Here is a 14,295-nt window from a genome sequence, read left to right as displayed (position 1 = left end):
TTTTTGATGAAAAGTTTCATATGAAATAAAAAGAATATTTGCTACCTACACAGCCTTGATCAAACATCTTGAAAGATCCATATCTGTTTTTTTTTTTATAATTACTTTAGATTTTCTTTTGCTTTTTGATTTGAACAGATGTGCCACCGGAGAGGCTTGGCAAAGTATCATGTTGTCTTGCATCAAAGGTCGCCCTTGTGATCCAGCTGCATTGAAGGATAAACCCGAGAAAACTTGTGGTTCCAATATTGCCTACATCTATTTTGTCTCCTTCATCTTCCTGTGTTCTTTTTTGGTAAGTTTTTCTTTTGTTGTTTTAATTTCTAGTGGACATAATTAGCCCTATCCTATATGGTTGGGCATATTACATACATAATTGAGGCAGATTGGGGTAATAGTTACTTAAATACTTTCCTTTGCCAAAAAAATAATTAGATTTGAATAAACTCGGCTCTTTTATAGAACATGTGTCAAGGTAGGTATGGAATGCAAATTTCTTTTACACGGTTTTACTGAATTTAATAGAATTTAAGGTTTTAAGCATCTGAGATAGTTTATTTCAACCTCATCTGAGAAGTAATAAAGTATTAAATCTTATCACCATCCAAGCAAAATTCAGTCTTGCAACATTCCATTTACTGACAAATCTTAGTTTTCATTTTACTTTTAACATATCTTCCTACTCCTTTTGGCACTCATATTGTTTATTTGATAATTGTATTGGCTGTTTATTCATCTTATTGATAGGGTTATGGATCATCTTGAGTTTATGCATTTAATCATTTGCCATTGTTGATGTTTTCAGATGGATGAAGCGCCATGCCTTCCTCTAATTTCATTGAAAGTTTTATTTTTAATTTGAAAAATTGTGATTAAAATAATTTTGTTGATTCAAGCTGTAGTAATGAAAGAGCAATATACCTATAGATATTAAGCATTTTGATTGTTATATATACAGGTTAACTGAAATTATTTAAAAATTTAAGGAGTATATTAAAAGTGTAAAAATTATATACAGTATATTGATTAAATTTTCATAATGGAGATAGTTTGATATTTGTTCGCCCAATTATGATCACGCTAAACGCCTCTTTCACTTGCCTTGACAATATTCAAGTCTAGTCATATTTGAATCTTCATTGTATTAGGTAGAATATACTATATTGAATTTTTTTTTTAAATCACTAATTTCTTTAATTTCATAATCTTATCATTTTAGTTTTACTTAATTATTTTATTCCTGAAGCTGATAATGATTTTAAAATGGCTAAGATGAGAAATTCTGTTGCAAAAAGATGACCTTAATCTCATTTAATTTTATTTGATTTTACAGATGTTGAATCTTTTCGTAGCCGTCATCATGGATAATTTTGATTACCTAACTAGAGATTCATCCATCCTTGGTGCTCATCATCTTGATGAATTTATTAGAGTTTGGGCTGAATACGATCCCAATGCAACGTGAGTAACTTTTCACCATAAACTTTTGAATATTTCTGTTTCTGTTTATTTAGTGTTGTACCTTTGCTCATCCCTTTGTTAGTTAATGGTCATATATATTAAGCAGGCCAGTGAGTTAAAATTTTAAAATTTGAAGAGAAAGAGAGAGAAATATAACATTTACAGTGCAAAGCCATAGCTGACATATAGATTATAAATTATTGATTGTGGTCAGAAAGCAGAAAGAAACATAGAAGGGAAAAATAAAATATAATATTTTATCATTTCCAGTTATATTTACCATCCAAATTCACTCACTATTTTTGCTTGTAGACACCTTATAGAATATATATTTATATCATATGTACAATTATATCTTTTTCAAATGAATGTTGGAACAACTACCATGTTTTTTGTAATAGATTATGTAGCAGCAGACTGAACACTTTCCACCTAAAGTGATGTGACTAAATGGGCTGATCATTGGTCATAGTAAGACTAAACCCCACATTTATATCCATATTAAAGTCTGGAGCAATATCAGAAACTAATGAGCTGGAGTAGGGAGTCAGGCTAACTTAGGAAAAAAATATAAATTTACGCTTTTGTAGTAACATGCCATTATGAAAGAATTCCTCCTTTTACACCACGCTATTACCAAAATAGGGTAAAGCTGGTCTGTGTGTAAGGATTGCCTTTCTTGCAAACTTCATATAAATCTAATAATTTGTTGAACCCTGTTGAAAGATAATCCTAAAGTTTGATCATACAAAAATACGTGGATTTAAATTGTGTTTCGATGATTGTTAAAAGTACTGAAGTTATAACACTTGGCCATACAGTATGTGTTAGGAACATGTGTACCCAGTTGCTGGGTACATGTGACTATATTACATATTTTGACTTTTGTTCTGAGACTTCTTTTATATACAATATATTCAATTTATTTACAGAAAGCAATTTGATATATGAAATGTGTACGTTTACTGAGATTTAGGCCTATGATTATGATTCAAGTTGTTGAAAATTTTTATTGCAAACTTTCTGGGCTAGCATTTTGAAAATATAATTTTTCTTACCAGCTATATATTCATTTTGAAAACATTAGCAGATACTTTAAAGGTTCTATTATTTATATTTGTGCACAGAGATGTTAAGAACTGAATTGATATTTGTAATCTTTGTAGCTGGAAACGGATTTTGAGCAAAGCGAAAAATCTATTTCTGGGTGAGAGTGCCATGTCGTTCTGATGGAAGGTTCTTTTAGGTAGCCTTTCTAAGGGATATTTGCTACAGTGATACTCCCAGAAAAATAAACCGAAGGTCTCCAGAATTCTAACTCCTAGCGCGAGTATCCAATTCAGGATATCGCTAGGGATCAGGGACGTATTTTTTAGATACGACACAGCAATTTTCACCCCGAATAGATTTAACTCTTTGATGTAAAGGGTAAGAGTGGCGAAAGAATGGGGGTGCCGTTCTAGGTACCCGGTGGACCCCCTATCTGTACTACTACCGCCCGCCATCCCTTTTACTTGTCTTTAAGCAGGAATAGCTGCAGATAGAGTAGTTTCAGGTGGGGTCAGGAAAAGGGTGGGTCCATCGGGATGACATGGCACTCTCACCCAAAAATAGATTTTTCACTTTGCTCAAAATCCATTTTTTGGGCTCGGCCATGTCGTCCTGATGGAAGCATACCAGAGAAATAACTTGAAAGTACTATATCTGTGGATTTGTGTGTGTGTGCCTTTTACCTTGAATGGATTCCTTACCTGGTCTCCTAGGCCTATATATGAAATTCCAGTTAACTGTCATTTCCATTAAGCCTGGAACAGGCTTAGTGCTTCCTGCCCCCATGCAGGGAAAGTGTCGACTTCGACAGTAAGGATTCAAGGTTTGTATTTCTGTAGGAACAGAAGGGAAACTTTTTAGAGGTTACCTTTGATTACTTTGGAAATCTGTACTTGGCTCAAGTATATTTTATCTATAAGGATAAAAATAAGACTCTAGCATGCTTTATTTAAAAGCAACTGAGGAGTGAAAATTAAGACGCATATAACGGATTTTGAGCGAAGCGAAAAATCTATTTTTGGGTGAGATAGCCATGTCGTCCTGATGGAAGGTTCCTATAAGTAGCTTCCCAAGGGATATTTGACTACAGTGATATTCCCAGAGAATTTTACCTTTAGGTCTCCAGAATTCTAACTCCTGGCGCGAATATCCTTAAAATTTCTCATAAGAATATCGCATAAATCAGGGGACGTATATCTTGATACGACACATAGCAATCTTCACCCCGAATAGCGTTTTTGCCTTGAGGGGGAAGAGTGGCAAAACAGAAGGGGAGCTGTTATCAAGGTTACCCTTTCTACCATACTACTATTGAGTATCTAGATGGCGCCATATTCAAGATGGCGCTTATTCCTTGTAGCATTGAGCATGGTGCTACAGATATAGTAGTTTCGGGAGGGATCCTGCCAAGGCCTTTTCTATAGAAAAGGAGGACGGGTCCATCAGGACGACATGGCTATCTCAACCAAAAATAGATTTTTCGCTTCGCTCAAAATCCGTTTTTTGAGCTCAAGCCATGTCGTCCTGATGGAAGTTTACCAGAGAATTACTAGAAAGTACTGTATCTATGGATTTTCATAGGTGCCTTAACCTTGGGACAATTTTTCCTAAGATCATCCGGACCATTGAGACAAATGACATTACCGTTATCCGTCATTACCACTAATCACAGACAATGTTAGTGCCTCCTGCCCCCTGCAGGGAAGAGTCATACTAGACAGTAGAAAATGGGCTTCAAGGTTAGCATATATTGTATGAACAAACATAAGTATCCACTAGATTTACAAAAGGTCTCACGGTTTGTATATAATGTCGGAACAATCAGTGTCAACTATATCCATTGTTTGTAAGCATACAATAATATGAGGATGTTGTTCAGATGGCGCTCGCGTCGGGCGTGGGTGGCGTGGCTCTGGTAGATTGGCTGGTGCCTCTGTATCGGCCCATCCCTTTGACGAAGGAATTAACTAAATGGAAGACAGCCTGTGAATAGTGGCTTTCACGCGCCTTTGCTTTATACACGACTCCCACAAGGTGCTCGCGCGAGGGTAGTAACCTCTGCATTCCATGCTTTTATCTTTCTCTGGTATAATTGGAAGATTTTATCAGAAAAGTGTATTAGAAGGACCCCTTTTCACCAGCCGCCACAGGTCGACCCAGAAATATGAGGTTCACTTAAATAAATAAGTAAGAGAACTCTGGCATAATTAATGTGCTAATTGCAGGGCGAAATAGGACGCAATACCCTCTAATAGACATTTATTTCGAATAAATGACCAAATGGAATAACGAATGTAATGAATGTAACTTGTTAGGGGAATTATATGCGCAACATATACAGAAAATATTTTTCTTCCTGAAAGGGAAGAAATAATGAGTGCCACTCTAAAACTGAAAATTTTGATAAATTTTCCCAATATAATTTCTGTAAATGTTGTATACTATCAACACTGTGTACTATGTACACACGGCACAAGTGTCATCTGTATAATTCCACACCTGATATTTTGAACAGTCTTAGTGCCACCATGGTGACACTCACTTAAAAGGCATCACACTGGAAGTGTCAACACCTTTTAACCCTAATTGATCGTCCCAATCAATTAACTGTTCATCGCAGCACTAGACGACAGGTTTTAAAACTACCTGCCGCCACCACATAATGCTTCAGTTTGTGGACTTGCTTTGCGTAGGTTTGTAGAACACTCTGGATGATTTCCATCCAGTATATGACCAAAGACGCTCAAAGTCCATATATTGAAAAAAGTTCAGTGATGAAGCAATTTTTCTCAGATCATGACCTGCAGGTGCACTGTCAGGATCCGCTCTAGGAATGGAGTAGGTGAGCTTCGCCCTCAGTTGATTTAGGGATAAGTTTGATCCTGAAATTTCTCCTTTGAAGAGCTGTCCTCCCCTGAAGTCTGAAGTTCTACGAAGATAGACCTTTAGACACTCTACTGGACATAGAGAGACATCTTCCTTCAGAGGGCAGATTCTCCAGGGACCCCATCTTTTAGTGGGTAGCTTGTTCTTGGCGAGAAAAGCTGGATCAAGAGATTCAGTTCTCCCACTTCTGTGAACTGAATGTTGCCCTCATTTCTTGATAGGGCTATTTCACTAACTCTAGCCCCTGAGGCTATAGCGAACAGGAAAATAACCTTCTGGGTTAGATCCTTGAGAGAACAATCTTCATTGTTCACAGATGAAGCATAATGTAGGACCTCGTCCAAAGACCATGAAATGGGCTTCGGAGGAGCTGCAGGCCTAAGTCTAGTGCATGCCTTTGGGATCATGTTAAAGATTTCGTTCGTCAGATCCACTTGAAAGGCGTATAGAAGAGGTCTAGTCAAGGCTGACTCGCACGTAGTTATTGTGTTGGCTGCTAGACCTTGATTATGGAGGTGGATAAAGAAGGACAGACAGAAGTCCATTGAAATTTCTTTCGGTCCTTTTGCTTTAACAAAAGCAACCCATTTTTTCCAAGACGATTCATATTGTCTTCTAGTTGACCTAGACTTGTATTTTTCTAAGAAGTCTTAGTTCCATCAATAGAGGGAACCAGTTGCTCTTGGGTCACTTGGGGGCCACTAGAGCTGCCGTTCCTTGGAAGGATCTCGGCATGTTGAGGGCCTTCAGCAGGAGATTGGATGGAAGGAACAGGAAATTCCGGGTCCATTCGTTCCAAACTAGTGACATGGCGTCCGTTATCTCCCCTAGAGGGTCCTCATATGGGGCTACATATCGAGATAGTTTCTTGATGACGCTCGTCACGAAGAGGTCGATTTGCAGTTCCGGGACTTGTTCCAAGATGGAAGAGAATGAGTCTGCGTCTGTGGACCATTTTAACTCCATCTGCCTGAGCCTGAGTAGAGCATCCGCTGTCACATTGCGGATCCTTTGTAAGTGAACTGCTGATAGGTGCCATCTCTCTAGACAGAGGATGGCTAATATCACATGGATCATATGGGACGATCTCGAGCCTTGTCGGTTCAGACATCTCACTATTACTTCGCTGTCCAAGATCAGAGTGATGAGGGCTGATCTGCGAGGGGAGAGTTTTCCCAACGTCAAAAGGACTGCCATGGCTTCCAAGATGTTGATGAGAAGGGCCTTGAACAGAAACCAAGTCCCTTGGACTTTCCTTTGATAGAAGTGAACTCCCCATTCTTCCGTCGAGGCATCCATGTGGATGGTCATCGACGGCAGAGGTGGTTGCAAGGGCACGGTCCTCCTTAGGCTCTTGGCCTTCGACCATGGGTTGAGAAGTGATCGAAGTAAGGCCGATATCGGTCGTTTTAGATCTCTTTGAGCATTTGATGCGTATCTTCTCCAGACTCCTGGCGCATCTTTCAGCTTTGCTTTTAGCACTGGCTCTGTTACTGCTGCGAACTGGAGAGAGCCCAATACTCTTTCCTGTCGGCGTCTTGAAATTCTGTCGGATTACAGTAGTCTCTTGACAGACCCTGCGATCTCCCTCCTCTCCCTTGAGGGATTGGAGGGACAATGTGACCTCGGGTTCCAATGGTTTTCCAGCCATTGAAACCCTTGAGCTGGAGATAGTCAAGACTTTTTGAAGTTGATTTTGCATCCTGGATGTTCCAGGAACTGGGTTACTTCTTTGGATGCTTGTAGACCAGCCGTTACAGATGCTGCCCGCACCAGCCAGATGTCCAGGTACTCTGCTACCTGAACAGTTTCTAAGCATAGATGTTACACGACTGCATCTGCCAGTTTCATGAAGATACTTGGGACTATGTTTAGTCCAAAGAATATGGCTCTAAGAACATACTTTATCTTCTGTAACTTGAATCCTAGGTAGGAGGAGAGAGGGCGACTGACTAGAAGGTGCCAATAGGCATCTGTCAGGTCTATCGTGACTGTGACCGCCCCTTTTTGTAAAAGGGTCCTTATGTGTTGAAGGATTAACATCGTGAACTTGCTGTTTTTTATGAACTTGAGTGGCGACAAGATCAAAATAACTTTGGAGGAGAGGTGGCGGTAGGTATGCCGCCCACCTCCGACAGTGGATGGGCAAGGAAACATGATTCTTTTGTTGGCGACATCGTCAGCGGTAAGACAAGGGCACCCTGAGTTAATTACCATCTATCCCAAAGCCGGAGTACTTCGACGGCAATGAAGTTAGTTGGGGTTTAGTTACTATCTAACCCAAAGCCGGAGTTCTACTCGACGGCAATGGGGAAAGATAGTGGTTGCCCCCTGTAATGGCGGCGGTACTCGGGGGGGGGGGGGGGGGGGGAGGAAGGGTTTAGTTTCTTTTCTCACTGTAGCAAATGTCCCTTAGAAAGGCTACCTAAAGGAACCTTCCATCAGGACGACATGGCCGAGCCCATAAATATTTTTGTTCTTCATCTGTAAATTTAAGATATATTCTTAATATTTTGTTTATACTTTGTGGTTCAAACCTTAATTTTCATGCCCCTTGTGACAGAGTAATTGTAAGATGTGTTCCTTAGGAACAGTGGTGGCTTAGGGCTAAAATTGGTGGGGGTTCTGCTCCAGAGAATTTGTAGCTATTGTTTGAATATTGTGAAAAGAAACAAATAAGTATAAGAAAATTTATTCAGAAATGATAGAATTCTAGAAGAATAAAATCAAACCATTTTTACTTTTTACAACCTACATAGTTACTGTTCAAGCTTGGCCCATTCATTTGAAAATGAAATCCATTCTTCTTGATTTAATTTACACGAAAAGGTCACTAATTTTCTCCTTGATCTCTGGATGACAGCTGAGGAAATCTTTTTCTATTGAAAGCACTTCAAGTTCATTTAGTCTTTCCAAATTCATAGCGGTTCTTAGAAAATTTTTTGTTGTTTTCAGTTTTGTAAAGCAGTGTTCTGCTTCTGATTTAGTCATAAGAATTGTCAAGAGAACCAGTAAAAAAAATTGTGAAAGAACAGAAAAACAAATTAATCAAATAGAATTTCTGGAAGTAGGATAATATTCTAATCGTACTTATTCACATTCAAGAATACTTTACACAATTTTTCTAACACAACACATATGGAGTAAGAAACAATATCTTCCACCGACACGCCAAGGTCGGCACTGCGGGAACGACAGAGCTCTCTCTCCCTCTCAGCCTCTCATACAGCTTCCTACAGCCAAATACCACTCAGCTGGAACTACAAAGTGCACAGATATTTGTATTTTTTGCACAAACTGAAAGATGGCTACTGATATTAAGCTTAAGGATTATATATTGTTTAAGTATAAAGACATAATTAAAGAAAGTAATCATATATTGAATGTTATCGATAATATCATGTTAAAGTAAAGGGATGTTGCAGTTCTACAGTCCCTATACACAACCTGCCGCTGCATGGGAGTCTTAACATCAAGTTCATCCTAGTAAATTGAAACTGACAAGTTTAATGTAGTAGGAGAGAACAGAATCTTTTTTTCTTTCTCATTTTAATCTCCTGATATATAAGTTGATCCAAATTGTTTTTTATGGATGTGAACAACCATTTTATAATTTCTTTTCAGGGGCCGTATTCATTATACAGATATGTACGACATGTTAAGGAATATGGATCCACCTTTGGGGTTTGGCAACAAATGTCCGTATCGATTAGCATATAAAAAACTTATACGAATGAATATGCCGTTAGATAGTGAAGGCAGGGTAAGGAACTAAATATGTTTTTTTTTTTTTTTTTTTTTTTTTTGGTTGTATTATTATTGCCTTTGCAATATGATGGCTTATTTATCTCAAATTATGGAAATAGTAATATAAACAATTTTTATAAAATCATGTTTTTAAATATTTCTTTTCTGCCTCCTACAGGTACATTTTACTACTACTTTATTTTCTTTAATTCGTGAAAACCTTTGTATTAAAATGCGACCAGCAGAAGAAATGGACCAAGCTGATTCAGAATTAAGAGTGACAATAAAAAAGCTCTGGCCGCTCCAAGCCAAAAAGAATATTGATGTTATAGTGCCTCCAGATGACGGTAAGAAAATAGTCTGTTTTGTGTTTTCCTAAAACTGAGTCTTCATTAGGAGGTGTGGCTTTGTTTTTTAAACGGGAGCACAACTGTAGAAAGTAAAGGCATTTGTGTCTATGGCTACATATATTCTAGTCTTGTGGATAGAAATAATGGGCCTTTATTGTGATTTATTAGAGTTAATTTTATAACAAAATAAATGATTTCTGGATATACAGTATACAGTATAATATATATATATATATATATATATATATATATATATATATATATATATATATATATATATATATATATATATACACTGTATATATATGTATATATATATATATATATATATATATATATATATATATATATATATATATTTATATATATATATATATATATATATATGTATATATATATATATATATATATATATATATATATATATATATATATACATATATATACTGTATATATATATATACATATATATATATATATATATATATATATATATATATATATATATATATATATATATATATATATATATAAATATATATACATACATATATATATATATATATACATATATATATATATATATATATATATATATATATATATATATATATATATATATATATATATATATATATATATATATATATATATATATATATATATAGTGTGTGTGTGTGTATGTATGTATGTATTCATGTATGTATGTATGTTTGTATATAGTGCAAAAATTTATGATTTTTGTTTTCTGCCTACAATTTAATTTGACTGTTTACATTTCTAAAAACGGATGAGACATTTTCAGGCTGAGTATCGTCCTTTTCTTTGAAGGTAAATGTGTGTAAGTTCATCTTTCTTCATCAAGAAGCTGTACCAAAGATCTTTTCTGCGTACAGACTCCCCATATCTTATTAAAAATCCTCTACATGTAAACCAAACCTCATTATCTATCATGGAGGGCATCCTCTGGTTTATACCTGTGGCTACAGATGCCCCCATCCTCAAACCTTGCCAATGGCTACTTGATTTGATATACTCATCTGACAGACATAAGGACAATTATTTCTGAGTAGGAAGTTAGTAGAACCTTCCTGTCAACAATCAGGAGCTCAAGTGAATACTTTTGAATTTAACAGCATCATGCTGCAAGCATCATATTAGACAATGCAATACTTTTACATGATAAAATTAGGACGTTTACTGTTGCCATCTATGCACCTAAACACCTCAGATTCTTTTGGGAGAGTGCTGGGATATAATGTTTTTCCCTTGCATTTTATAGGCTCGCCATAACATCTTCTGGCACTCTGTAAATGTAAATTACAAAATGAGTGCCACTGAGGACTTTATCCAGTTGGCTTGTAAAAGGATTATTTGCATTGGAGGCTCACTTTATGTAGGCCCTTTTCTAGCATTACATGACTAGAGACTTCCAAAATGTATTTTCCTCTTCCGAGATCAAATATCAAGAAGGGGATGTCAGGATGTACTCTTATAATTTGTTCGGGAACTTTATACAGTTTTTACTTTTGATCATTCAAGATCTGTGTTGCTCTCACTAACTGTTTCATGCACTTATCCAAGTTGTATGATACTACAATACTTACATAAAGAATAAAGAAGATGCTATTGTCAGTCTTAATTGCAAACTTATGCAAAAGTAATTCTTCAATTTTGCATTCATTTGTTGACAGTATATCATACTGCAAATGGTCTTGAATGTTGTTTCAAAATATTTTCAGAGCTCTTAATTTAGTTTTCATCCATTATCTTACATATTATTATGTACCAAAATTTAAAGATCGTAGAAATATATAAACTTGCGCACATACCTCAAGAGAGACTTATAAAATTATCAGACGAGCCTAATCACACTGGATTGCCCCTCAGCAAAACAATATTCAGACCACTTTTTTCTCATGAAAGATATTACTTGGAAAAAAATCTATTCTAGTCCAGTCTCAACGATAAACATGATGTAAACTTTTCAAAACCTAGTAACCCTCCATCCTCAGACTACGATTTTGATAAAACTTGGCTCCTGTGAGTGGATACAAAAGTCTCAAAAGTTTCAACTTTGTAAATGGAATGTGAGACATTCTTTCAGACAGCCCTGGTGCTGCTCCAAGAATTTAAAGTCCTAATGTCACCATATCTCAGTTCCTCGACTACTTCCAAATTACTCGGAGCAAAATACGGTACTAGTTATCTTGAACATTTTCAGGAAATCATCACAGTGCAGGCAATATGTTATATATACAGTATAGGCTTTCAATGGTTTTCTTTCTCTGTAACTTTAATTGTGCATTTCAGGCAGATATTCTTCTCCTAAATCTTTTAGATCTGATGAATTAGAGATCAATTAGTGTGTGGTTTAGGAATTTTACACCTTTACTATCTTATTCCTGATAAAATCAAATCTACACAAGAAAAACTACTTAATGGTTAAAGATACTTTAAAAAATAAATATTTAATGGCGATCTGATTTATTTATGTATAATCTTTTTACAAGGCTGTGAACACTAAAAGAATGATGACAGTGTTGTCTTACTAATGCTCTGTTACTTTGACTAACTATTTTATAACCTTGACATATAAGTCATATTTGTCATATCTATTAGCTTGAAAAAAAGACTGACACTAACCAGCAAAATTATATTCATACAATACATAGTTCTGAAAATATAAAAATTAATGAGATTTTCATTCAGTTTTTATAATGGTAGTTGAACATCGGAACCCTTTTTAATCATTGGTAGTGAAGGCTCTATTTTTTCAAAGCTTCAAGAGGAAAAGGTTTTACTAGAAGTGTATATGCAGGTTATCATTGTAAGTTCCCTTTCCCGATGGAGCACATATGCAATGTATCCCCACCCTATTAGACATAGCAGACATACAAATTTATAGCTTCTGTACTCTTTTTAGGGTTTTGAATAAGTGGAATCTTAACACTAGGTCTGTTAGATGTACTGCTAATACATGCTTATAACCCCACTTAACAAAGTGACAGAATTAAATAGCTTTCATTTTTTGAGAAATCTGAAGGCACTTTCAAGCAAGTGAATTCTTGCCAAAGGCTGCTGAAAACCATAAAACTGATTTTATGATATTCATCATAACTAAAGAATCTGGTTATATAGTTACTACCTTACATGAAGACGCCAAAATAATCGAGCTGTCTCATGAATCCTAACAGATATCGCCATCAATTATGAAAACCATAATGAGACCTCTGAATAGACATATTCTTGCCATAAAGTCCAAGCGAGCTTACTACTTCAATTTTCAATAATGAAAGAACTTTCAGGAAAACATTAACTAAAGAATCTATGCCTTTGTTATAAATGGGATATTTAGAATCACTTATTTAAGATTGCAAAGTTTGAGCTTTGGTTGCATCAACTGTGTTCATATACAAATTAACTGTTAATCACACTGAACACAATGAATATGGGAAATGGAACGGTGATTTCTTTTCATACTTCAGAGATTTTTCTCTTAAGTACCTTAAGGCTTTTCTGACTGGTACTTTTTGTGGCTGTTGTGAGGCAAAACAGATAACTTATTGTTTGATGTGTTGATGATTCACTTTCACATCACCACCTTATACTCATTATTCTGTATATCAGAGCAACTCATGCAAAGTACTCTTACATGACATTATTTTGGTGTTTATTTATTATAGCTCTTCATTTTTTATGCCAAGACAGACAGACTTTTAAACAGTGCTCTGATTATCAGCTTTCTGAGTAGACCATACAAAAGGTTTGATACAGAGTTAATAGAATAGTCAACTCAGGTGTAGTACTTTCCTTAACTAACGCTGGTATCCCAATCAGAGGTATAGTCCTGAACAAAACTTGAAACTGAAGTAGAAAATTGAAGAAATCTTGGTTTCATTACACTTGAGTTCTTATCATAATATAGGAGAATAGGTTCTCTTAAGATAAATTATTGGTTTATCTCCCTTTCAAAGTATGAATCATTTGAATTTTTCACTACAATATTACTGATCTAGTTTTCTGAGTTCTCATTCTCTAGATTTTTTCATTTCCATAATTGATTTATAATTTGATGATAATGCATAATATTGAGTAATACATGAAAACGTTATTTTTTTTTTATTTAAATACTTTTTTAGAGTTAAAAGCTCTATTAGAAATTTAAGCCCTTGATTTGCCTTATTTAAACATTGATATGCAATTGATTAATTATTTCTATTCTTAGAGGAATGGTATTTGGACTAACTATTCAAGCATAAACTCATCACCAGCCATCACTTCAAATCTTTCCTTTGTCATTGTATCTCAGTGTATATGAGATACTTTCCTCCAAAGTACCAAAAATCTATATTGGTCAATAGTTATGTGCATTTGTAGACTTTGTTATCCAAAATTATATTTGATACACAGAATTATGTTTAGAACTGGAAAGTTATATTTTGATAAATGAAAGTCTTTCTTTTTTTCTTTTACAGAATTAAAATATGAAAAATTAACAGTGGGAAAAATTTATGGCGGTTTATTGATATTGGAAAATTGGCGAACGACACGATTTGGCCAAATTCAACCAGCGGGAGGCTTGGTCAGTATGAGTATATTGAAGTTTTTTATAATTTATGAGAGATAGGTGGTTATAATATGTTTACCAATGACAGGCTTACAGTATGAATATTTTGTTGAACCAAAATGCCATATCCTCAGTAACATTTAGGATATATAGTTCTATTCCAGTGAATGATATTTTTTTCGTATATACTGTATCAAAACATTTCTCATTTTGAGGACAGTATTATGATGA

The 14,295-nt window shown here is 35.3% G+C and overlaps 1 protein-coding gene across 3 annotated transcripts in view; it reads left to right on the top strand.

Annotated features, from left to right (window-relative positions):
• The window catches only part of cac (cacophony), a 360,232-nt gene that overhangs the window by 278,489 nt on the left and 67,448 nt on the right, over window positions 1-14,295 (top strand). For all 3 annotated transcript variants that reach the window (XM_068348246.1, XM_068348244.1, XM_068348245.1), the window contains exons 32-36: window positions 139-295; window positions 1,334-1,461; window positions 9,022-9,160; window positions 9,323-9,491; window positions 13,973-14,079. In XM_068348246.1, the coding sequence (XP_068204347.1) occupies window positions 139-295; window positions 1,334-1,461; window positions 9,022-9,160; window positions 9,323-9,491; window positions 13,973-14,079 (700 nt within the window). The remainder of the gene's footprint in view (window positions 1-138; window positions 296-1,333; window positions 1,462-9,021; window positions 9,161-9,322; window positions 9,492-13,972; window positions 14,080-14,295) is intronic.

The sequence above is a fragment of the Palaemon carinicauda genome, chromosome 24, assembly GCF_036898095.1.
Source record: "Palaemon carinicauda isolate YSFRI2023 chromosome 24, ASM3689809v2, whole genome shotgun sequence".
Taxonomy (NCBI): Eukaryota; Metazoa; Arthropoda; class Malacostraca; order Decapoda; family Palaemonidae; genus Palaemon; species Palaemon carinicauda.
This window is presented reverse-complemented; position numbering and strand designations above follow the sequence as displayed.